The sequence below is a fragment of the Thunnus maccoyii genome, chromosome 11, assembly GCF_910596095.1.
Source record: "Thunnus maccoyii chromosome 11, fThuMac1.1, whole genome shotgun sequence".
Lineage (NCBI taxonomy): Eukaryota > Metazoa > Chordata > Actinopteri > Scombriformes > Scombridae > Thunnus > Thunnus maccoyii.
This window is the reverse complement of record NC_056543.1, coordinates 20,455,159-20,481,127: the sequence shown is the minus strand read 5'-3', so window position 1 is coordinate 20,481,127 and position 25,969 is coordinate 20,455,159. Positions and strand designations below refer to the sequence as shown.

Below are 25,969 nucleotides of genomic sequence, written 5' to 3'. Positions count from 1 at the left end.
TGTGCGTGTGTGTTTACCAAGAGGAGGTGAGCTTTGTCCTTGCTGTTGGAGATGTTTTTCATGTGGAAGGCAATGATGTTTTCTGTATGGCCAGTTAGAACTGCATCAGCTGCCCTGAGGACAAGAACGCAGACAGCCAGATATCAGTCATCAGACACAATAAGTATATATGTGTGTGTGGATTTGAGACAGTGAGCCAGATGAATGAGTACTATATGGGACCATGAAGGTAATGCCAAGGTTAACAGACTAAGCAAAATATTATACACACACACACCTTCCACTGAGCATCCACATCTTTGATCTCTAATTCCCAACAGAGAGAGAGAGTGAGTGTTTATCTAAGCTAACTGTATGCTCCCACTGCGAAACACACATGCTTGTGCAGATACACACAATGGATTTGGGCTATAACGGGGAAAGATTGGAGGAGGAGTAGGGGCGGGAAGCAAGCATCTTAGCATCATACACAAAAACAGCTGCAACAAACATCAAAGACAACAACAATCACTGATGACAGGGGCGCAGAGATATACCTTAGGCAATTGACATTGTTAGTAATTCCATTTTATTTTGAACTGCAATTTGACAAGAGGTTTCTCTCTGGGTCTATGTTTTGCTTCCACAAAAAAAATGTGATGATTATTTAATTAGCTGCCTAAAAACATTCATATTTTAAACATGTAGAGATAAGCTCAAACTGTATATACATCACTAATCAAATATAAGAAATCATGATGAAAAAAGGGAAAGACAGACAGAAATGTAAGATTTGGATGTCAAATTATGGCTAAAAGAGTATGGAAGATACTAGCCACAACAGTTACAAATGCTAACGCAGGTTCCTTACTTGTTGGCCATCTCTGTGGTGAAGACATAAACAAGTTTTGAGCCTGGTTTCTGGCCACTAGCAGGTTCTGTTGTGGAGCCCTGGCCTCCCAATATATTGTGGGAGGGTGTGGAGGAGCGACTGAGTCCAGCATTGGAGGTAGAATGGGTGACAGAGTCCTGGGGCTTCACGTCACTGGAGTTACAGTCTACAGGGAGACAACAGGGAAGACCATGGCTTTAGGACCAGCACAGGCTTATGGGAAACGTACTGTAATTCTACTGTGGAGCTGTCATAAGTCAAGTTGATCAGCAGAGGGACTGCTACGCATGCTTGGATGCACACGTTAACACACTTACTGTAGAATCCTTTGTCATCTTCGTCACTTTCTCCCCCAGAGCACCAGTCAGCTCCACTGTACGGCTGCCTCCTCTCTGCCACACACATCCTCTTCACCCTACTACTGTCTGTACAGACACACAAACCCACACAACCATTAGTGGGCTTAGGTTTATCACTGTGTGACAGTGAGGGACAGCAAAGTGTTTTTTCAAGATGTCCAACTGTTGTAGGCAGATTGTGTTGTATACCCAAGAGAAAATAAATAACTATATATATGGCACATTTCTGGATAAAGTTATGAAGTAGTACAGCACAACAAACCAACCATGCGCTCTAATCAGTGCTGACAACATTTGAGAAACTTCATTACAAAAGGATATAACTTGGGTAACAAAGTACAAAAGCACAGTTACTAATTACTCTCCAAAAACATCAAAGAAACTCATGCACCTTCCCAACCTACCTCAGTTCAACTATTTTACCATTCTGGCCAGAATAAAAAGCATTTAAAACAGTCTCAGAAATTTAAAGCACATCACAAGGACTAATTAACAAGTTGTGACCACAGCTACCTGCTGGGTATTAGTACTGGCTATAGTGCCTTACCTTTTTCTTCACTGGTGGGTGTGCCACTCTCTGGCTGTTCAAATGACTCCACTGAGGTGCTTCTCTCCCTTTTGACTTTAACCTTGGAGCTTGAGCCAGAGGTCAGGCCCTGGCCATTCTTCAGCCCCATGCCCCCTGCCACACTCTGAGCCCCTTTGGCACCCAGGGTCTTGGGGTCGCAGGGTGAGGGCTGTGATTGGCTGCCAGTGCTCCCTGGTTTACCCTGATTGGGCATTTTAGAGTCCATCTGGGCGGCAGTGGAGGGGGACATGACGGGAGGTGAGCGTACCATGACCTCCGTCTTAGGTTTAGGGCTGATAGACAAAGAAAAGACAGACGTATCCCACACATTAATACATTTATACTTTGAGTACTTTTTAGTACAGTTTTAACAAAACAGTGCCAAATGACTGATATATTACAAATTCTAATGAACATTAACCATTTAAACCTTCCTCAGATCCAACAATGACATACTGAGGACTTCCAAAATGTTGTTTTGTCTTCCTACATATATTTGTGTCCTTGTTTTTCCCTTACGAAACACACACACTCCTAGGAGGAAATGGGGCATATCACCCAAAAAGACAAAAGGCCTGGGGCTTCAAGTTACCTAGTAATCATGCTCTGGAATTGGGCACAAACCAGACAAGGGGAGGGCTACATACTCAGGCAGCTGGCTATCCGCAAGGTCTGACATCCCACAACTCACCATGATATTGTGCCATGATACCAACTTTTCTATGTCTCATGTAACCTTTATCCTCACTGTGAGGAAAAGTGGAAGAAAACACAGAAAGGAAAATGTGTTCGTTCTTTTTGCCCTCTTTTTTCCCCTTTGCAGATGCTTAACACAATGTCATTATGACATCAAAGTATGGTATGAACACAAGATGAGGTTACTGGTGCTGGCAATCCAATGCACACGGTTAAACCTCAAAGAACATACAGCAGAGACATTGGCCATCTAGAAATAACTGCTGCTTACTAGTTATGAGAGCAGCTCAGTACAGGCAAGCAGGATACATCCAACTGGCAGAGAACTCCCTTACCACACCCTAATCTCTTTCTCCCTGTCTCTCTCTCCCTCTCTCACACACACAGACACACTTGTACAAGTAGCATGAAACAAATGCCAACATGTCCAAAAAGCACAGCCGCAGCCTTGCACACTGTATGTACACATAGACTAACAGCTAGTAGAAAAAGAGGGCAAAGCCAGAATTTTGGCAGTCCAGACAGCCGTTTCCAGAGGCTCCACAACCATGAGTCAGCAGGGAAAACTTCCAAGCAAAGTGTACTCCCTGACCTCAGGACAGCTCCGGATCACACATGGAGACCTTTCAGCTAAAAGATTGGAGCAGTGAGGCTGATCTTAGATCTGCTTTTACACTTAACCTTCACTTCCTTTCTGCACCATGTTCAGGTTTGTGCCCACAGCCTGGATTCAATTCCACTACTGATCATGAGCAACGTACACACTCTTCATAATAAATTGCCATGGCAGCATGATGGCTCGATGGTAAATACAAGCTTCTTAAAACACGGAGGTCTCAGCCTTCGCCCTTTTTCTGTGGAAACTGCACGTTGTCCTCCGGGTCATCTGATTTCCTCCCACATTAAAAAGACGTATATGTTAGGTATTATAGAGCTTTCTGCCACTGACTAAGCCTCTGCTCTTAGAAATAGTTGCTCACTAAACTTAAATAGTTGGGATGGGTCAAATTTCCACACGGGGATTAATAAAATATGACAGAAAAAACTGCCAAATAAGGCTGAAGTTCTCCATAGACTAAAATAAGATCCGTTTTTTCAAAAACTTTCAAAACTCAGCACATTATGCACGTAGCAAATGCTAAAATATGGGAATTTCAACATACCAAGCACTGGTAAGAGGGAGGCACTGATCACTCAGCAAACAATCATATCAGCCAACCGACTGCTTAAACTGGCATATTGACTTGTATATGATTTTTTCTTTTAACAGAAAATAACGCTTTACTGCAAGCAGCCTCGTTCCTTGTGATTTCAGTGAAAGAGCTGGTTCTGTTCTGAACAGAGGGCTCTGAGTGTTTGTATTTGTTCTCTCTTGCCATCTGTTAATAAACACTGACAGCTCATGTTTATTCATTTTTGATAACGTGATGATTTTTAATTTACTTGAAACAGGTTATTGTACTGGACAGAAAGCTATGCTTCCCAGTAAAGCCTAAATATATGTTACTGATGTGGTAAGACGTGACTAAGTACTTCAGTAATCAGCTGTCAGAATAAAAACTTGATTTAGTGTCGCATATCGAGGACAACAATGGTGTGCAGCCATAAGAACAATCTCTTTAATATGAGGCAATTGAAATTTTACTTCCTCAGCATACTGTGCAGTTTAACTTGCTGTGCTATTGTTCATAAAAAGTCTGACTGAAATGCATAATTTTAATCAACTGTGAGATCAGTGTTGGCTGATAAAACCACTGTTAAAATCACGAGGACCTCACATACACACACACATGTACACATACACACGAACACTGGCGTTTGCTTATTATCACCCCTACCATGTTGTAAAAGTGTATCAAAGCACTAGACTGATGGGCTTTCAATATTCAAGACTCCTTTATTTGTAATCAAGTTTAATGTCTGGAATAATATGTATATAAGAAAAGATAAACTAAAAGGCACACTCTGGATGTGAGTCCACTCACCTCTGTGTGTTGGTGGACGGGGAGTTCTTCAGCCTATTGGAGTGCATTGATGGAGCTCCCAGGACTACAGAACAGGGTGGAGTGATGAGCTGGTGTGGACTTCCTGTGTGCGTGAGTGGCGCTTTTGCACGCACGTTCCTGGAGCCTGGAACGGGATTCCCGATGTTTGAGAGGTTTCCCCGACCGTCCTTGGCCTCCTCTCGCTCTTTCTTCCCTCGCTCCTTCTTGTTGAAATGTGTTGCTGCTGTACCTGCCGCCGCTGGCCTCTCCTCTTGGACCTCCAACATTCTCTCTATGTCCTTGTCTGTGTGGTTGTGTGTGTGTGCGTGTGTGGGTGTGTGTGTGTGTGTGTGTGTGTGTGTGTGTGTGAGTGTGAGAGAAAGTGTGTAAAAACAATAACAATAGTCCAGGAGCCTTTTCTTGTTCCGTGTGTATTTATGAAACTCCCCCAAGGGGGCTTTCAACGGCCCTTGGGCACACTGTTGAGAGAAGAGAGAGGAAAAAGGACTGTTAACAAAAGTGGGAAAGGTCCACAGTCTGACTGAATTAAAGTGATACTATAACTCTACCCAAATCTTTTTCAATCAATCAATCTCCCCCTGTGGGTTTGAAAGGTGGTTGTTTAAAGTCGGTCATTTTCTCTTTCACGGTGGCTGTGGTCACATCTTTTTCGCAGAGGACACAGAAAAAGTGTATAGCGACAAGTTTTCATTGTCTTTATAAACTATCAAAAATGTCGACAGAAATTCCCTGTAGCATAATCCCCGTCTACTCTTTTCATCTGTGTGCTCAGTATGCAACAAGTGACCAACATCAACAGCTAAAAAGCAGAAGCTACAAATTGAAGCAGTGTATTGAATCATATTCTGGCAAAAATACGAATGTAACATACTAAACACACACAACTTCCAACAGAAACATTTCAACTCAACAGTGCATCTTTGATGGAGCTCTACTGATAAAGTTGTTGATATTACAGCTTGTTGCAAAAGATATGTTTGAGGTCCACTAGAAACAGTGTCGACATAGTATAGTTTTTTTCCAGCAGAGAGAACTCACATGTTTATTTTTCAACCAGAAATGCCCTACTTCATTACAATTCTTTAAAAAAAAAAAAAAAAGTAAAATAAAATGGAGGGATCCTAATAAAAAATATGTTAAGTCATGTTAAACACCATTTGGCTATATATCTGATTTTTAACCTCTCGAATATCAATATTGGTATCAGCCTAAAACTAATAATATCAGTCAGGGGAGTTTTTGATACTTCAAAAGATTTTGGGTGAAGTTTCACTTGAACTGTATAAGTACCAGCGCCACATTGTAACTGTAGCACACAGTGACGTGTGTTGGTGGAGGGGGAGAGGTTGTATTGCGGTCTGAACCAACCTTTGTGTGTGTGTGTGTGTGTGTGTGTGTGTTGGTGAGTGAGTGAGCAAGAGAATTGCATGAGAATCCCGTTCGAGAGAGCGGTCCAGTCAGTCAGGCAGATTACATTGTCATCGTGAAAATATTTAGGAGCTCTTCCAAAACACTCAACATTGTAACTGGCTCCAGAGTTCCCCTGGGGAGAAGGAGGTGGGGTGTTTGTGGGGTTTGGCAGGCGGGTGGGGGGGGGGGGGGGGGTTGTCACTGGGAAGCAGAAAAATACAAACTCCTGCTACAGCAGCAGCAGTCATCTCTCCCTGGTCTACAGGAGAAGTGATTTACTACTATCAGGGCCGCAGATCACAACTACACGTGAGCAGAGGCTGGATTCTCCACAGGGACAGAGGAGCCTTGTGTATCCAAATTAGACTGATTGGACTGACCTTTCAATATAAAAATACACCATGTGACACAGGAGCAGAGGCTCTTCAGAGAAGTAGTGGGCTCATTATTGATTACTGAACTAGTGATCAACAGAAGTGTGTGAAAGAAATCCATTCTAAATGAAATTACATGTTTCTATTCTGCGACACAACATGCTTTGATACAGAAATGTGGAAACAAGGACTTCAACACACAATTATTTACGAGTGATACTGCAGCCCTGATGTGCAGCACACAGAAATAAACTGAAATTTCACACAAGAGCTTTTGCTCAAACTGTGGACCTGGTAGAAACGTTCACAGTTTAAATTTTGCCTCTAAATAATTACACACCCTCAGCAGAACAGACATTCAGAGTAAGTTCTCTCCTAGATACAGCCATTGTGTTGTTTCTAGAGTTGGGGTTTCTTAGTGCAGAGTTTGGATTAATGGAGGGAAGACAATGTGTGAGGGAGGACAATACGAGATGAACAAACAGTTTTATTTTGCTGTTGACTGTTGTTTGCTCATCAAAGTGAAGTGCTGGTTTGCACACGACACAGTGGGAAAAGACCTGCCAGATAGTCACTCTGAACCAAAACAATGTCAATCATAGCTGATAGGCAAAGCAGGATAAGGAAGCAAAAATGGAAAAAAGTGGACAAAACCCCTTAGAAAAAAATATAAAAGTAGTGAGGATTAAGTGGGACTCAGACATCATAAACATAGACTTCATTCACATAACATGCATTCTGTAGACACTGTGTCTAACATCATTTTCAATAATTTAACTTCTGTACAAAAAGATGTTACACGAGTACTTCTTTCCCGAACAACAAAGTGCTTTTAGTTTTGTTGTCTTTTAAGAATGAGACACCAGTAAGTGCAGATGTTAAGTAGGGCTGCAACTAATTACCAATTATTTTCTCGATTAATTGATTAGTTGTTGGGTCTATAAGATGTCAGAAAATGGCAAAAAATGTCAATCACTGTTTCCCAAAGCCCAAGGCAACGTCCTAAAATGTCTTCTTGTTCTGACCAACAGTCCACAACTCACAAAATATTCAGTTTACTATCACAGAAACTAGAAAATATTCACATTTGAGAACCAGAGAATTTGGACATTTTTCCCTTAAAGAATGACTACAAACGAATACTCAATTGTCAAAACAGTTGGCGACTAATCAATTAATTGACTAATCGTTGCAGATCTAGTGCTAAGTGTATGTTAAGGCATTAAACGAACATGTCACACAAACTCTAGTGTGAGGGTGAAAGTGTGTATAGCTGTTCCTAACTGCCATGCTCAAAGGTGGGGTGAAAAGCTTGCCGCTAAAGAGAAGGTTGAGACACAATCTTTCAAATGTTGGGATAACAGCGCACACTTTCAGTCATTCATTGAAGGCCTGTCCACTTTCTCATCTCTGTGCACCTGGCCAATCACTGAATGAAGTGGGCGTGATTGTCAGATTGACCGTTTTGTAAAGTTACAAAAATTGGCGGACGAAAGGGTGGAGGGAGTTTATGACACTTGTTTGACTTTCTGACAAGTAATTTGTTTGAAGCGAGCAAACGCTTTGTCTGAAAAGGTAGGTTCCTGGCTGTAACAGAAGGTGGGTAATGTGTATGCAACCCTGACTTCAGTAAGGAGTTCATTCCTTCACTGTGGGGCGAGAAGAGAGAGGAAGCTGGACTGAGATGAGTGACCGCAGCCGACTCAGAGTGACGGGGCAGCCAATCATCTGGACAGAATCCCTTGCAATTTCAGTTTGATGAAGGAAATTTTTTCTATCAAAAGAACCGGCTTCCTACCTCATTCAACCCTAACTAGCACATATGTCCTCAAGGGGTGTTATCTACACCTAAACCCCAATCATACACAAATGCGTGTAATGTTAGTACGCACATGCACACAGACACAAACAGCAGGACCTGTCAATCACCCATTCCCTCCAATCCCACACTAACGAGACACTAATTGGGGAGCTTACTGACATGACTGTCATAAGGAACGCGCTGGCACACACGCTAGCGTGCACGCTACAGCCAGCCAGCCGCACGCATACACAACAAAGCAGCAGAGAGGTAATCACAGACATTTCTCTTCCTCTATCTCCAGTAAAGACGCTGAACTGTCTATCATAGCACACACGAGGAGCTGCAGTGCGTGCAAGTTAATGGGAAAACAGTATAATGAGGCTCTAAAAATGAGCTTTTTGCCTCTGATATAAATATGAGGATCCACATGAAAAGAGGGCAGAAAATAGTTCAATTCAATTAGATTTGGGTTTTCCTATGCAGGTGGCACTAAAAGGGGGCATTTCATTTCACGCTTATGTAACAGTCATCGTACGCTGGCTGAGCGCGGTGTAGAGAGTAGACCCTTCCCGGCTACGTCACCCAAATTCCTCTGAAGGGGAGATGGGAGGCTTTATACCGGTGGAGTATCCATAGCAGAGTGGGGGTTTAAAGGTTTGGGATCAACAGGAAGAGACTTGATCTTGCTGCAAACCTAGAATGCCTTAAATTTATAAACACCTACACTGCTAATGCTTTATTTTAAAAAGGTGAAAGAATATGCAAGTGCAAACACACACACACACACACAAATTCTCTTCCCTCATCTCAGTCCTGCTGTTGGCTGTAAAAGGGCCTGCTGATGTTTCAGCCTTATTTATGCAAATCCCATTTTGCAGTTCAGTCACAATGGAGTATTGCTCTCTCTTTCTCGCTCTCTAGCTCCCCAACCCGCTCTCCGTCTGCTCGGCCTCCATCTCAAGAATTTCTTTAGCCCATTATTTGTTTAGGGCAATATCAGAAACATTATTTCCACCTCTCCTCACAGTTTTCTGCAAGAATATACGATGACTCAAAGCCATCAGTGAGTTACCGTGTAGTCTAAAGCAGCAGCCAGCTGTATGAAACAGAAAAGCCTTTCCATCTCTTGACACAAGGGCACAAAATTTGCATGTAACCAATATTAATTCAAATCAAATTACCATGTATGAAGTCTCAAATAAAAGCCTAAAAGAGGATCTTAGTATCTCACAGGCTACTAAATACAAATCTTAAAGCGAGCTGAGTAACTTTTATTGAAAAGCAGCTAGGGGTGGGTTCTGGTAACCGGTTCTATCCCGTTCTGCAAAATACCCAGATTGATTAAGCTCAGACAATGAATCTTTTATTAAACCTTTTATCTTTCTACACTCTTTTTCAATGGGGAAGAGTCATCGAAAACAAACAGGAAGTAGCTTCTCCTTTTAGCCGGCCCAGTGAAGGTCCGAGGACCAAAACATTGTGAATAATGTGAGTACAAGTAATCAACGCTACGCTGGATGCTTTAGTTCGTTTTTGATCTGAGGCACCTGTCTATAAAACTTTCTGGTGTGCCAGACCTTTGTAGAATTTGTTACTCTTATTGTAAACCATTGAAATATTCATCCGTGGTACTGACAGGCAGAAAGCAAAGTTATAAAGTCAGTAAGGTAACTCAATAATATCAGTTACACAGCAACATCGAGCTGAAGTTAGCAAACTTTTACCCAAACACAAAGAACACAAAGACTAAAGCACAAAAACAGTTTGAATTGGGTGTGTTTTAATGATTACAAATTAAACTTTATTTCTATGAAAAGGTGAAGCACTACTTTATTCAGAAGTTACAAAGGCTAGCATTAAATGAATAACCATTAAACCTAAACCATTAGTGAAACCTTACTATGTGTAACAATTTCTTCAGTTATATTTGACAAAAAATGACCAGGTAAAGGCTAATATGAAGATATCAATTAGGTATTTATTCTGCAATCTTAAAGTGAAGTAAAAAAACATCCTTGTACACAACCAGTTTCTTTCCAACACATACAGTACCTGCCTGGCTGCTAGTGAAGCACTGATTAACTGCAGACAAAACAAATTAACTCTACTTAAATCAAGTATCAAAAGCAAGATTTTAAAGCAAAGATATCTCTTGCTTTAAAATCTTGCTTTTAGAGAAAACACCTGCATGTTCACCTGTTGAGGTGAACTTCCTAAGACCACTATCCCAGCATGCCACACCCTGTAGAAAGGACTCATGACTCACGCATGGCACACACAGAATGTCAGGAATGCGGACTGTCACTAAAGATAGAGCTGTGACGCCAGAGATGTAACATCTGACATAATACATCTGCCGTGACAGGAACAAGGACGCTCATACATGAGCAGCGCTCACGCAAGTCTGACTGCGCTCCTGTTTCTCTTGAAACCGAGCCACCAACATATTTACAATGAACTTTAAAACTTTTACACATTCTCCGAACTCTGAGCTGCTCCCTGAGCAGAATGGCTACATATACCCAACCTTTTCCACCCAGGATCTCTCTTCTCCTCACCTTCATGTGTTTTCTTTCCCTGCCACTCATTATGTTAGTCCCAGTCTCAGCTGTCTCTGCTTTGGTTGGTCTGTCCAGCATTTCTACAACAACCAAAGCCCCCGTCCTCCATTCTTCCCTTCCTCTGGTTGCCAGCCGATGCCCTTCCATCCCCAGGGAGGCAACATGTGTGTAATGTCACATTTTGTCATATCATATCGTGGTGACAGAAGCCTTGGCGTGTCCATCACAATGATGGAAGCTGCAATGAAAACGGGAGGATGGGAAAGGGGTGTGATACAGATATACCCTTAGGAGAAGAGGGGTTATTACACAAGTCACTCTCTTCACAGCGAGCCCGGGTGGGTGTCTGGATCTCAGACGCGCGCACACACACACACACACACACACACACACAGAGACACAGCTGACTCACTAGTGACACATCTGCTGGTGTAGCCTGGGCACAGTGCCATGTGTGGCGGCCAGCTCCAGCAGCAGCACTGGCACTCGGCACTACGGCCTGCTCTGATCTGTCTCACACACTTCACCCTGCACTTCCATCTCTGTCCATCTGCCCTCTGTCTCTGCATCTCTGGCTGAGTTGGTGTGTCTTGTTTACACACGTTCACCTTTCTACTCAATACGAGACAAAGAACTGGTTAACTGGCACTGACACACCAAGCATGAGTGAAAGTCAGGGGTTATAAGGTAAACAGTATTATAAGGATATTTATCACACTTCCCTGAAACACTATTTTTAGCTCAGTACTAGAGATACAGCGATTAACCGATTTCACTATTAACTGCGCTTTAACACGTCATGGTTTTGTAACCGTAAAGTCTCAGCTACACTGAGTGTTTCTGTTCTCACTCTCAAAAAAAAGGGACATTATGGTACGTTATTTTTCTATGAACAACGGTTGTACTGTGAGGAAAATTAAACAAAACTGGGTCATTCCGTGTCAAATCACACAGAATCCAGGAAAGTGGTTGCAGCACTGTCTTAGATTTTGTTCAGAGTTTGTCTATATAATGTTTGGGTCCCAAAACTAAGGCCTGTAAAATATTTTTCTTCAGTTCTAATGATATTGATTGATATTTTTTAATTTTTTACACTCTCAAAAATGCCTCATCTGGGAAGCCATGTTTGGGCATTAATATCTTGAAAAGTATTATTAGTAGCCTATAGTAACCTCACCAAACTCTGTAGGATGGAAGACAAACATGTTCTGAGTATGACTGAACCATGAAAAGTTTGTACTGCATCATATTGATTTTCTATAAGGCCCTCGATTTGGAAAAAAGTGCAAAATTTCTAAACCACAATGATACTGAGGTTATTATAAACCCTTTTCTGCTCCCATATAGTGTCAATCATTTTTTCTTCAAATACATCTTTTATTAATTGTATACCAATATTTGAGGTATCTACCACTAATGGACACGAAGATATTAAGAATAACACAAGGTGTGGTAGCATTTTTCAGTCATTTTCATGGGACCAAAATGGTATGTGGGTCCTTCCATGTTCCCTTCATAGATAAATACACATAGTAGGCATTGTTTTCACTCTAGGAAAAAAAAAACATCCACAATGAAGAAGCAGGATCTTCCTTTATCTGTACTTATGTGTGTCCCAGCCTCTGAAATATTGATTGGAGTAAAGACATACATGTTTTCTGTAGGATCATTTTACTATAGGTCATTAACAAATAATTAATAAACACATCCAACCTTTTACGTGGAAACACATTTAGATACTCCCGCTGGAGCATGAGAGGGCCATTTAGGATAACACTTATTCCTCCTTATACCAGAGGTTTCATCCAAATACTTCACTTATTTTCAATATCCAGGACCTTACCAGACATACATGTTTATTCTTTATTTCTTACAATTCCTATGACACAGGAATTCAATAATCATGGAGATAATGAGGCAAAAAAAAATGTAATCCTGAATTTTTCCTGCCACAGGTAAAATATCTCTTAAATCTTTGTATGAAGTAAAAACAGAAGAACATTAGCACTTTGAACCCTTAATAACCATACATCAAGCAATGTCCATGTACATTTTTATGTTCCTACTAGCTTCCCCACATACCATTTTGGTCCTATGAAAATGAAAATATGCTACCACGCCTTGTTTTATTCATAATATCTTCATGCCCGTTGGTGGTAGAGACCTCAAATATTGGCAGAAATTTAATAAAAGATTGTGTTTGCAGAAAAAATAATGATTGATATATTAGCACAAAAATGTAGGTCAATATCACACTCAATTCAGAATTTTGCACTTTTTTCAAAATCTAGGGCCTTATAAAATTAAAATGGCAAGCAGTACAGGCTTTTAATGGTTTTGACATATAGGAAAAATGTTCGTCTTCCATCCTACAAAGTTTGATGAAGCTAGGAACAATACTTGTCAAGATATTAACGCCTAAGCATGGCTTCCCAGACAGGGCATTTTTTTAGGCTGTAAAAATGAAATAATATCAAGGGCTGAAAAAAATATGAAAACATAGGATTTGAACAGAAATATTTTACAGGCCTCAGTTTTGGGACAAGGTTTAAACAAAATCAGTGACAGTGATGCAACAACCTTAACTGATTTGACACAGAATGACCCAACTAGACAATTGTGTTAAAAAATAATGTCCATAGTCTCAACAAGCAGACTGCAGGCAGAACCATGTGCACAAACTTAAAATGCTGTGCTACAACAAGTTCAGGTACACAAAGTTACACATGCTGACTTCCCTTACTTATGTATGGAGGGGGGCTTCATTAGCCAAAGGAGACAAGAAGTGTTCTGGCAATGGTTGAGGGACCCAACACTGAAGCCTTGTATTCACCATAATGTCTTAAATCATCAGTGTGGGAGTAATTTTAAAACTTGCCAAAGAAAAGTCACTGCTAAAGGGTCCAACAACTCGAACTTAATGCAACAAATTCGAGATCACCATCCAGTTATACTGCTCAAGTGAAGATAATACACCAAGTAATAACCAAGTTAAAAAAATAGAAAAAAAACATTACTTCAGTGGCAAGTTACATAATGAAACATTGAGTTGGTAGGGAATTAAATATAAAACTGTCACTTACAATCAACAAAGTAGCAGTGAGTTAAGAGTTGGGCTTTCAGTGCAACATAAATCAACAGCAACAACGCAGGAAAAGGAGCATAGCACCGTTTATAAATTAACATTCACCAAAACAGCATGTAATTCCTTCAAGGGCTAGGTATGCTCGGTAAATGCGCCAGGTGTAAAAGACTAACTTAACATTAGGATCCTGTAGACTTCCAGCACTATACCATGAGATCTAATTTATTGAATTCAGTGATTAACAACATCTGCATAAGAGTTGTTCTCAATTTCTTTCTTTCATTTTTACTAAAACTGCAAAAAAAAAAAAAAATCATCCATATATCCATATTATTACCTAGATTAGTAATATTTTCCCCTAGGGGGTCAATAAAGTTCATCCTAATCTTATATTAATAATAAACAACTGCTCATGTGATTTTATCCATCCGTAGTGATGTGAAGTAAATTAATGCATAATAATTGTGAAACCGTGATTTTTCCTCAGACTATAATTGTACCATCAAAATCTATAATCAGTTTATCCCAATACAGTACAATTATTTCACACCACATTTTACCTCAGATTTTATTGGACACAAAACTGAAAAATATTGCTAATTTTGTTGGACACTTAAAAAATACACTTGAAAACAGCATACAGTGTATACAAAAAGGTGGGTTGTAAAACGTTTTAGACAGTTGACTGGGAATTACTTTAAATGCAGCATGGTGTCTGTGTTCCTTACATATTGCACATCAGTTCATGCTTTAACATGTTCATATCTCTTTTGGGTGGTGATAGTAAACAGAATATTAAAAATATTCTCCTTCCGTGAGAAAGAACACCTACACAATTTGCGCAATTTTGAGATAGCAAGATTTCTTCTTTGTTAGTCATAAAAATCATGTTCTCTCCTGCTTAATGTCACACATCTGCACCCACAACCTACTCACACCCCAGTAGATAAACTAGCCATGGTCACAAAGCAAATATGCAAATTCACAAATCCATGTTTTTCCCTACAGTAAGTTTCTCTCACGGAGGACATCTGAAGCTCAAATGACGAGTCAAACAGAAACTCCATTTGCTTAAGAGAAACTGTTGCTCTCTGTGCAGACCCCTTTTTCCTCTCTTCCCTTGACCATGCTCTCTGGTCCGTGACTCCCTCCCCTCCATCCCGACAGTCGCTCCCACACTCTGGCCACATTCCTCCCTTGCTCATGCTGAGAGGACGTCTCCCTGTGGCTAAAAACATTGTGGGAAATCCCAACAGCCAGGCCCTTCAGAAACCGTGCAGACCATTGAGGTAAAGTGTAACAGAGACTCACATTCCTCACTTGCTGTTCAAAAGGCTCTTTTTTTTAACCCGCAAGTAAAAAAACTAACAAGAGTGTCACCAATGTTTCGATACTGAACCTTACAACAAACAGCAGAGAAACATCAAATATCAGCACTTGAAGCAGCAGTCAGTACAACCCACGCTATGCAAGACCGAAATTTGTAGCACTATGAGCATTGGGTAGAAAGGGAATTAAATTTCGTCTGTGCTAAGACGGTTTGCCCACAACATGTTTTCCATAGCTTCTTTTTGTATATTAAAAATGCATCTGTACTGAACTGGCATGACAACAAACAAGCAAAACCATATTTTACTCTAAACATATATAGAGATACCCTGAATGATGCCTTTGCAGACTACCTGTGCTCAGATCCTTCATATCTTCCAGAATCCCTCCATTAAACAAATCATTGTGATGATGGTGATAGTTGTGTTATTAGCATTTTGTTGTTCTTGATTTTTGATTGTTGGTGATATGCTGGTGGGGCACTATGCTGCCTGACACTAAGTAGTTCTATGCTGTTTGATGTCTGTCTTTCACTGTGATGTCCTTTGTTGTTGTTTTATTTGTCTGACAATTGCCTTAGACACCAAAGAAATTTCCAAACGGGTAATAAACAAGACTGACTCACTAATACAATACATGTGCTGTCTTCTTCTACACTATCATACAACAAAATTAGCACTTTAGAGAGAATATGGCTCTGTTCACACCTGGCATTAACTTGCATCTTGGGTGATCCGATCACAAGTAGATAGCTCTAGGTACGCCAGTTCACACCTGGCATTAGTATACGTCTCCACATGTCTAGAGTGACCACTTGTGATTGGATCTCACTTCCCCGCTCTATATGCAAGTCAACATGTACATCATTTCCATTTGCAAAGACCAAATGTGTTGTTTTTAACTGGCGGAAGGCAGCAAATCAATTCCCGTGCCTAGTTTGCCAGAAATTAAAAGAAGAGGAAGAAGTTTGCAAAGACCTTGGCAAAATCAAAACTCTTTGGCCCAAATGGATGTCAGACAGCATGTTTTGTGTGTACTTCATCCACGAGAATCCATTTTGCCCATTGTTGTAGCTTCTTCTTGCTGTTTCACACTTTAGTATGACGCCCTTCACGTCAGTTGAGTAGGCAGGCCTTCATTGTGGCCCAGGACACATTCTCGTACACACCGCTAAAAGAATGTGGCCATATGCAGCCCAGACCAGCTCTAAATGTGGTCTGAGTGATTGGATCTCAATGCGTTCTCAATGAGACTTGGGTGCGTTCACACCTGTACTTAAAGCTGTCCACTTGTGATCGGATCACCCAACATGTATTTTAATGCCAGGTGTGAACAGGGCCTATGAGCCAAACCATGTCCCTGAATTACAGTTACCCCAGTCAGCACTAGTGTGTCATTCCCATGGAATTTTAAACACACTGGGTAAGACCTACCCAATTAAATACAGGCACAGAGCAATATTCACGTGCATACTCACATACCATTGCAGATAGAAACACCCACATGCGGCAGTACTTATTTGTACTAAGACGCAAATGTCTGAGACGTACTGAAAACTGCATTACAAGTTTATGGCATGAACTGTTGTGAGTCAGAGTTTGCTTACTTGTATGCTCCTCTCTCAGAGTCTCCTTTGGCGTTCCTCTGCAACTACCCACATGCTAATATGTTGAAAGCATACAGCATATGTCCTGTGTAACCCGGGTAAAGTGACCTGCTTATGCATTTTATAAAGTAACATCCTATACTCAATCTGCCAATTAATCCTGATACCAATTTACACACACTCTTTTCATTATCATTCTTCCAGCATGGTTGTATAGCGCTAGTAACTACTCTCAAAACTTCCAGTGGTGGCTCAGGTAAAAAAAAAGGCAGAAAAAAACAAAACAAAACAAAACAAGATTTAGCTAATATTCACAATTTTTATATAACAATTTTTTACTGTATATTTGAGGCATATAATGTTTTTTCCATTGTGTTTAAAGTGGTTAAAAAAAACTTCACTTCTGTTTATGAGCATATAGCTCAAATTACTAGACAGAGGGCAAAAACACATTCACAGGATAAAAACACGCTCAAGGAGATATGAACTATTTAAATCTGAGGTGTGGCACTATTTTAGATGCTACAATTAAGTGATTCTTGATTATAGTAGAGGAGTTAAAACAACAAACATGTGGGTGCATCCACCTGAACACCATCCACAAGTACAGTAGAAGCAGAAAGGAGGGAACCTGTTGATTTGCCTGACTACAGACACATGCCAGTTCTGTTCTGATAAACCTTTGACCTATATATAAACCTATATTTATCTATCCATTCACATCTATTTAATGATATAGAATACCACTGAAAAAATCAATGGGACATTAAAATCCAGGATGAATGCAACCAGAAAATACAAAAATAAAATATCAACATTACAGAATTGTAGTACTCAGAGAATTCCAGGAAATGTCACATTAGCACTTTAGGAATCAATATCATATTTGACTGGGAAGTACCAGCTGATTGAATTAGAGTAGAAGTAGAAGACCTGTAGTTGGTTGAAACATTGCTAATAAAATTAAAGGGAGCTGTGATTCCAGTGTACCAGTACTCCTTGTACTGTCCCTGTCAATCCCTCCCATATTGATGGACTGATATCATGAAATAGACTATGTGTAATTTGTGCTGTGTTCAAGTCATATCATTCAGACCATAATTATGAGCAGCAGAATTGGAAAATACTTGGTGAAAAGAACTACAGAATTATCAACAAAATGGCTGCAAAGCCGCCATCACTGGTATTTACAGCTAAATAAAATCCAATATTTACTCTATTTCTTTCAATTCAGCCAATTAAAAAGGTTTGTATACACAGTTTGTAGCTGGGGTTCCCCTTGTTAACGAACCACTACAAATTTGTAACACAACAAAAAATAGCTCATTTTGGCTTTTAATATACAACACCAAGACTAGCAATGAGGTAATCATCTTGGAATAAAGCATAATGAGAGGTTCTTCCATTCTTCCAATTTGCCGACATTTGGCGATTACAGCAAGAACCCAAAGATCTGCCTCCAAAGTTTCAAACTGAACCTCTCTTGAACTAATTGTTACCACATTCACATTTGAAAATTCCACCAAAGATCTTGGTGAGCTCCAGTTTAAAAAAAATCCACATTAAACAGACAGTGTGATGAATGCAGACAATATTCACCTCTGTAAAGCTTTGCAATTTTTTTTGTCTCAGAATTATGTCAAGGATTACCAAAGTTTCTACAAAGCTGACACATACACACCCTCAATAATCAGGAGCTCAACCAAAGCACATAAAGGATTTAACATACCAATAGCTTCCTCTCATTAAGGCTGACAGTTTAGTCTACAAACACTTGATAATGAAGATTTGATACAGTTGATGGATGCTTATCACTGCCTAGCAAACTCATTTCAAATGAAAACCAAGCTCTTTGTCACATGTACCAAGTTGTGTGGCAAATTGGCAAAGTGAAGAACATCAGAAATCTGATCCACTTCCTGTTTAACCACCACATGGAACAAATAGACTAAAAGAAGGACGTGTAGTGGGTAAAATCTCACCTTTAACACTTGGATAGATAAGGATTACTCCAGAGTGCCTCCAGTGCTTGAGTCTAGTTTAGAGGCATGTGAAAACCAGATTTTAAAATGTGGTTCCCTTTTACAGTACATGCATGGTTAGCTTAGGGTGTTTTCATACCTATTTTTTTTTTTTACCAATTTTTTGTTTGCTCTGGTCCAAATCAGTTAATGAGTAGATTTGGTGCGTTTTCCCCTGGGTTCGGTTTCTTTTCGGAGAAAAATCCAACCAACCCAAAATGCATCACTACAGGCCACATGAGAACGTTCACTTCGCTCATTGGTCAGCTGTGTCTGGGGCAGGAGCAAGAACGTAAACACAGGAAGAAAGTCCTGAAGGAGGTCCACTGGCCAAAATAACGTACTACATTGCACTAGTCCAGGTCCGACCTTGATTCATTCTCCGGCTAATTGTTAGCAACCGTTAAATAGGCTCATCCACATCCCAGTATGCAAACACATCTGGCTACAGGAGCCATTTCGCTCAAACCTGTGGAGTACACCTACTAGTCGGGTCGGATCATGTTCACAGCACAAACTAACCGCTCGAGAGTTTGTCTGGGACTAGACCAAGACCACCTCCTCTAAAGGGTCTCAGTGTGGTTGTTTTGGTCCACACCCGAGTGCGATTACTGTGTTCACACCTGCCCAAACGAATCACACCAAGGGGGGAAAACGAACCAGAGTTCGATTTAACCGAACTAAAGTGTGCAGGTGTGAAAACACCCTTAGTGTCATGGTGACACGTTTACAAGTGACAACAGTCAATCTGATAGCTAGAGAAGACCTAAGCCTGGCTGGCAGCTTTTAGTATAGATAGGCTGAGGTGAATGCAGGCCAACGCAACCCCCAGGTTCCACCTGAAAGCCGCTCTGTTTGAGAGGACCCCTCCCCTTGGGGCAAGTGGACAAGCCCGTCTGTGCCATAACTGTCAATCACAGTAGAGAAACATGAAAGCAGATTGAAGGGTACATTCTGACTCAGCCAGACACATCCCTGAGGATCCTGTATGGCCAACAGTCCCACCTACCCATCTACAAATATGAGACTGAGACCTCCTACGCTAAAAAAGATATGAAGTGCAGCTATTAGAGAAACACATTCATATTTATAACCAAAACTGTTTGGAAAGGCACACTAAGCTGTTAAGACTTGACTACTAGAAACCAGTCATTAGAGACCCAAATGATTTGTTTTGAAATTTCGAATTTCCTTTATTATAAAAAATTTATCTTTATTATGTTTTTAAGTGATGACTGCTCTGTAATGGTCGGCGTAGAATTTAATCAAATGAATGAATAAATAAAATGCAACTGATGCTCTTGTTTTTGTACCATGTGGCATGAATGACTAAATAATTGATAGTTCTGTCAACTAATCGGCTTAAAGTACTTAACACTAGTTTTATTTTTGAATGGGTTTGGTGCTCCTAAAACAACAAGGCCTTATTTATTGAACACATACACATTTTATGTTTTTTTTTAATCTATAATTTTGCTGGTGTTACCTTTCTTCTGTCACTTTGTACCTGGGCCTTTTACATTGCTATACATATCAAAGATTATTATTTTTAGGGACACATCAATTCCAGTTTTTCTCTGTCTGTACTGATTCACATACCGAAACTCTGGTTATTGGCCAATACAGAATAATAATAATAATCAAATACTATTTTTTTTTTCCTTTTTCAGCTTTAAATACAGTATGAGTGTAACTGATTGTCTAGGTAAAGTATCATGAGGATGTAACCACACATCACCTCAAAACTGTAGATACTGACAGACATTCATACAACAGCTTTCTTTTCAGGCTTGTGCAAATTTAAAAATAGTGTGTTTGGAGGGTTAATAAAACTGAGTTGTCGCAATTCATACCGACAGTGACAGACACAGTATTTAATGTGGATCAGTTGCTTCTGGCTGATTCGTTTGATAAGGTTGATACCGGCACTGGTACTGATCAAACGTATCGGATCAGTACTCATTTGTACTGATGAGGAAGACATGACAACGGCTGATCATGAAAGCTAGAGGAGAAAATGGGCAATATTTTCAGCAATCAATAAAATCAATAGACACAGAAATCGAATGTTTATTTTAACCCTCATCTAACATGAACTTCTAAGCTTATGTTTCCATAAATGATGAGTTAAATCTACTGGTTTAGAACTTCTACGAACTGCAAAATAAAAAGCTTCTTCGATCAAGCCAGAATTTGGAAACAAATCCGCATTTTTGCAAAAAGGGGCAAAATATTCTTTATGAATACAATTTATTAATGTTTTTTTTAGGTTTTTTTCACCATTATATGTTCATGCTCTGAAAAATATCCACCTAGACTGTACATAATTGTACATCACAATTTTAAATGTTTTAATTTCCCTGAAGGTCCCAGTGTGGCATCAAGCACTCTAAACGTCTTTTTCAGACCTTTGATGGTAAATCAAGGCAAAAAATCCGTACAAATACATGTTAAATACTAAATCGTTTTTTTCCTGCTCCCTTGGGAATAATTACAATACTGTGGTGGCCTGACCATAGTCAGTTCAGCAGATTAACTAAATCCCTTAATTAATTGTGACTGAATGCCTTAAAACAGCAGGTAAATGGGAAACTGATGCATGTTTCACTTAAGGTAAATACTACTTCGAGTAGCTAACGATTACAAAAAAAAAGATCAGACTGAGCCTACAGAATGAAAATAACATTTTTAGGCAGTAGAAAAACAGACATACTTGGGTCTAATCTACTGTATGAAGGAAGGGGAGCCCCCTGCCACCCACTACACAGGCAGCAAGACAGATCGCCCCTCCAACACATCCTTCCATGTCATACACAACACAAAACCTTGTGAGTTTTAATTAGAAAACCCATGAAGCAAACAAATGCATGGAAACATGAGAAGCCAATACACAGAAGAGAAAATAAACCCTTAGCTGCTTTCCATCAATATCCATTTCCCTGTGTCCTTCACCTCACTGTGGTTTTTGGTTAACACACGTTGGATTAGATAGCAGATAAATAAACTGTGTGGACAGCTTTCTCAAGAAGAGCAGCCTGACCTTGTTGTGTCCCCACTCATGTGCAGATCAGAGAATTAAGACCAAACATCGCACTGATAGTCCAAAGCAGCGCAGCTCTGAGGTCCTTTTCCTCAAGCCGCTTCCCTGAGCATTAAGAATGGTTGTACGTGGTAACTGCTCTACACCTCAAGGCCTCTCTAAATCAGAATGCAGCTATCAGTGTGGGCACCTTCATAGATAAATGTCACAGAGACAGTGAAAGATAATGGGATGAACCTGTGCCTAACTTGTAGCAGTGAAGTTATGGCACCAGTTAGTCTTCGAGGGAAAGAAAGAATTGCTTGCTGCCATGCTTGATAATGCAACAAGTTATGAGGTTTAAAAGCAGACAAACATTGTAGTGAGGAAAAGCTGGAAAACAAGCATGAAGCATTCTTTTTCATACTGCTTTACTTATTCCTAAATATGGTGAAAACCACACTTACATACATTACTTCAACACCACGGCTGTGTCCAAAATCGCTCCCTTGTTCACACATTTACTATTCCCAATATATCAGAAACTCAGTACTCTACTGTATGAGCAGTATATCGTGATTTCAGACACTTCAATCATCATTTTGCGTCATTGCTTACAGGAATACACTCAGATGGCTGATGATTTTTGCATATATTAAATGTGACGCATTGCATTGCGGGATTGTCAGCTTAACCATTTTTTGAGGGCACTATGGAGTGTATAGATTTCACACTCACAGAATAAAATGGTGGGCAGTACATATTGTGCATTATATAGTAAATAGGAAGTGATTTCAGACACAGCCCATGTGTTACTTGTGTGCATTTCTAGAGGTATTCTTATGAAGAGATGAAGCAAAGAAAGAAATGAGGATAAGAGAAAAGTATTCATGTGCAGTCCGTTTTGGATGTATGTTTTTAAGAAGTTGAGGGAGATGTGTATGTAAGAAACTGTGCGATAAGAGTGTGAAAAAAAACAAAAAAAAAAAAGAGAGAGAGAGAAAGAAAGCCAGAGATGAGCTGGGTTACCTCAGAAGCCCCCCTGCCCTTTCAGCCGGGCCTCATATGGAGAACCAGGCCTCGGGTCCCCTGTGCACTGATGTCTGCTCTCCACTCGACTCCTCCCAGTCAGCCACGGAGGCTGTGCAGGAACCTGGCCCACTCACGACACCCTACAGCCACAAGTCATTCACACCTGGAACAGAGGAGAACTTTGCTCATCGGGTGACACGCAAACAAGCAAACGGCAAGGAAAAGCACTCAGTCACTCATGTTCACAAGCCCAACATGTAACAAACACATAACCAGTGCAAAGCTCAGGTCATTAGGGGCTACACTAGCAGCGTATACTCACGTTTTTAACCCAGACACTCATTTATAGTTCAGTTATCGACCTGTGTGCACATAAGGGACTACAAGACGGTGCATGATACTCTATCAAGAGTGTCCTTGCTTCTATGCATCCTAGAGGACTTCCTCCTTCCTCCGAACATACACTTGTGGGAGCAAACGTATGACTTTTTTTTTTTTTATCTCAACAATGCGAAGAAAATAGAGCAGAAGTAGTGAGTATAGAAAGGATAAATATGAACAGATGCAACAGATACATGTTAATGGCGGGCAGCAGTGTTGCCTAGCAATTGAGGAGACCAGAGTCCTGTAACAAGAAGCGACTGGCATGTATGCTTTGAAACTGTCCTTGGACAAGACACTGACCCCCTACCTGCGAACTCAGGAGTCGCTCTGAATCACAGCATCAGCTAAAAGGACTCAAATTTAAACTGCAACAAAGCAAAAAAGCTGCTGAGATTTTCTCTTTACAGTTATAAGAGAGAAAAAACATAGCGTCAAGCCATTTTTTTTTTTAGCAGATACACATTTATTGGGAAAATTGAATGAAGTCCTAGCAAAATGTTATAAAAAGGAAAATAAATGCTTAATTAACTCGAAAGGACACTAGGGTGACTTTATCAGGGGAGGAGATTCCCAAAATCCCAAACAACTGCAGGTATAAGATGTCATTTGCTCAAACACTGTTTCACTATAGGACCTGTGGATATTTTTCCCCTCACAAGTTAAACAAAAATTGGTAAAAATAGACGACTGAATACATTCTTTGCCATGTTTAGCTCTCTGGTCTTGCCAAGGTAACACAGCACAATGCCACACAAGTTATTCACAAACGGGCCTACTCGAGGAAGTCGTCCTAAAATACACACAGACATCTACAAACCTAAAACTCCACAAATAAACTTAAAGCACACAACATCTACAGAGACTAGACTCCCCCCTGAAATCTCAGCGCCTCACTGGACAACTCTTGGCGGACAAAGTAATTCCATGGCGCTTGAAACTCCAGGAACTTTTTTTTTCTTTTTCCTAAAAGAAGTTGTTCCTGTTTCGCCAGAGAACTGGGGGGGAAGGGAGGACTTTCAGCACTTGCATTCATGGAGCCTCGGCCAGCGCAAACAAAGTCTTCCCCGAAGAGGGAGGCACTGGACGGCGGCGAGAGCGAGAACAACGACGTCGGGCCACGAGCACACACAAAAAAACACGTACAAAATGAGCTACATTTCAGGGCTTAGTCTGCTAATAAAACAATTTCGACCCTCCTTAGGAAAACGTTCATTTTCAAGTTCTGCTAGCTCCGTTAACAATGTAACAATTAAATCGCTCGGCAGATGATAGGGCTGGCCGACACAATCAGCAGCCGAGGCCTATAATCTCGCTGCGCGCTTATAATTCATATCAAACACATTTTTAATAAAGAAAATACAATACCAACGGTGTGGTACTCCTGAAGAATGCAGAACATGCATGCTGCATTGTATCCTTTTTTCATTTTCACGAAGCACGGGCGGTCCTCCAGTATAATGGGGTAAAAACCAATATTTCTCCGCGGGTTTTACACCATGCCGAAAACATCGTGAATAATCCGCTTTTGTTGCGCTGGAAAAATCGGCATTGCCGGTTGAAAGGGTGCTCACTGTCTGCCAGGCCAGACGCGACGGTGGGTTTGCTAGCCAGCCTTCGGGGACAGAGGCAGAGAAGAACGGATACCGGAGTGAGATGTCCCCGGGAGGAGGACCCGCGTGTGCCCGTTGCCAGGAGGCGAGCTGTGCCACCGACACTTTTCACCTGGATTTGGACAAATGAACGCTCACCTGGAATGTTAGCTTAATCTCCGTTTTCCTCGAACGACGGATAAATAGCGCACACTTATCAAATCACAACATTATCACGGCACCATTATAAAATAGAAATATGTCTCCCCCCTTTCGCCCGAGCTTTCCAGTGGTCCTACTCCATTGCATCCCAGTCAAGATTTCCTGTCGTTGCTCTCCCCCCCACCCCCCCTCCGCTGCAGCGCGATGGTTTAGCCCGAATTCTAAGTAGCAATTCTAGGTCAGGTCTGTGTGCCAGTGAGGATGTTACTGTCGGACAGCAGAGAGACACTAGTGTCCACCTCCATGTAACAAACACTGTAAAAATATAAACACACAGAAGAAGAGGACAACAACACCTAAACTGTGCTGTTTTGTTTTTTTTAAAGTCACCTTTCTTATTGTTTTTCGGAGTTGTGCCCTCGTCTTTGTGGTGACTTCGAACTTCATATGAAATAACGTAATCGTTGCGTATCAAACTTGTGGAAGTTTTTTTTCTTTTTTTCTTTTTTTTTGCACAAAATCACCAGCATCTGTGCAATCAATTTTTAAAACAAGCAGTATTGGCGTTTAGAGCTGAAATTATGTATTGAGCATACTATTTTGATAGTTGATTTATCGTTAGAAGTATTTTTTTTAATTAAAAAATGCTAAACATCTGTTGTTCCAGCTGCTCTATGAGAAAGTGAATACTTAATAAGGTCTGGACTGTTTGTCCAGATTTGAAAATATCACCTTTGACTTTAGGAATTTGTGATTGGCACTTTTCTGTGTCTTCTGATATAAATCAAATGAGTATTGATTGGGAAATAGTTAGCAAATTAATTGATGATAAAAAAAAAAAATAATGGTTAGTAAAAGCCCTTCTATGGTATTGGTCAAACATTACTGTCACTGCTGATACAGAACTAACATTTTTGGTATTTTTTATCCTGATGCTTGTTCTTTTTTAAGCACTTAATTATCTGCACCAACATTTTGTATCAAAGAGGTACTGCAGTGTTTTAGTGTTGTTCTTCCATAAAACTGGAGGAATTACGAGAGATAGATTTTTTTTAATGGTCAAAATCAAAGCAGTAGAGGCTCTGATATGCCA

General features: G+C 40.4%; 1 protein-coding gene across 6 annotated transcripts in view; it reads right to left on the bottom strand.

Annotated features, from left to right (window-relative positions):
- bcl9 (BCL9 transcription coactivator) overlaps positions 1-25,291 on the bottom strand; it is a 30,446-nt gene extending 5,155 nt beyond the window's left edge. The window contains exons 1-7 of one of the 6 annotated variants that reach the window (XM_042426306.1): positions 25,267-25,291; positions 22,739-22,904; positions 4,480-4,958; positions 1,778-2,091; positions 1,189-1,296; positions 851-1,037; positions 18-114 (exon numbers count right to left, since the gene is read on the bottom strand). In XM_042426306.1, the coding sequence (XP_042282240.1) occupies positions 18-114; positions 851-1,037; positions 1,189-1,296; positions 1,778-2,091; positions 4,480-4,766 (993 nt within the window). In that variant the 5' untranslated portion in view covers positions 4,767-4,958; positions 22,739-22,904; positions 25,267-25,291. The other 5 variants (XM_042426302.1, XM_042426301.1, XM_042426303.1 and 2 more) reach the window with 5 other exon arrangements.
- Between the last annotated feature and the right edge of the window lie 678 nt (positions 25,292-25,969).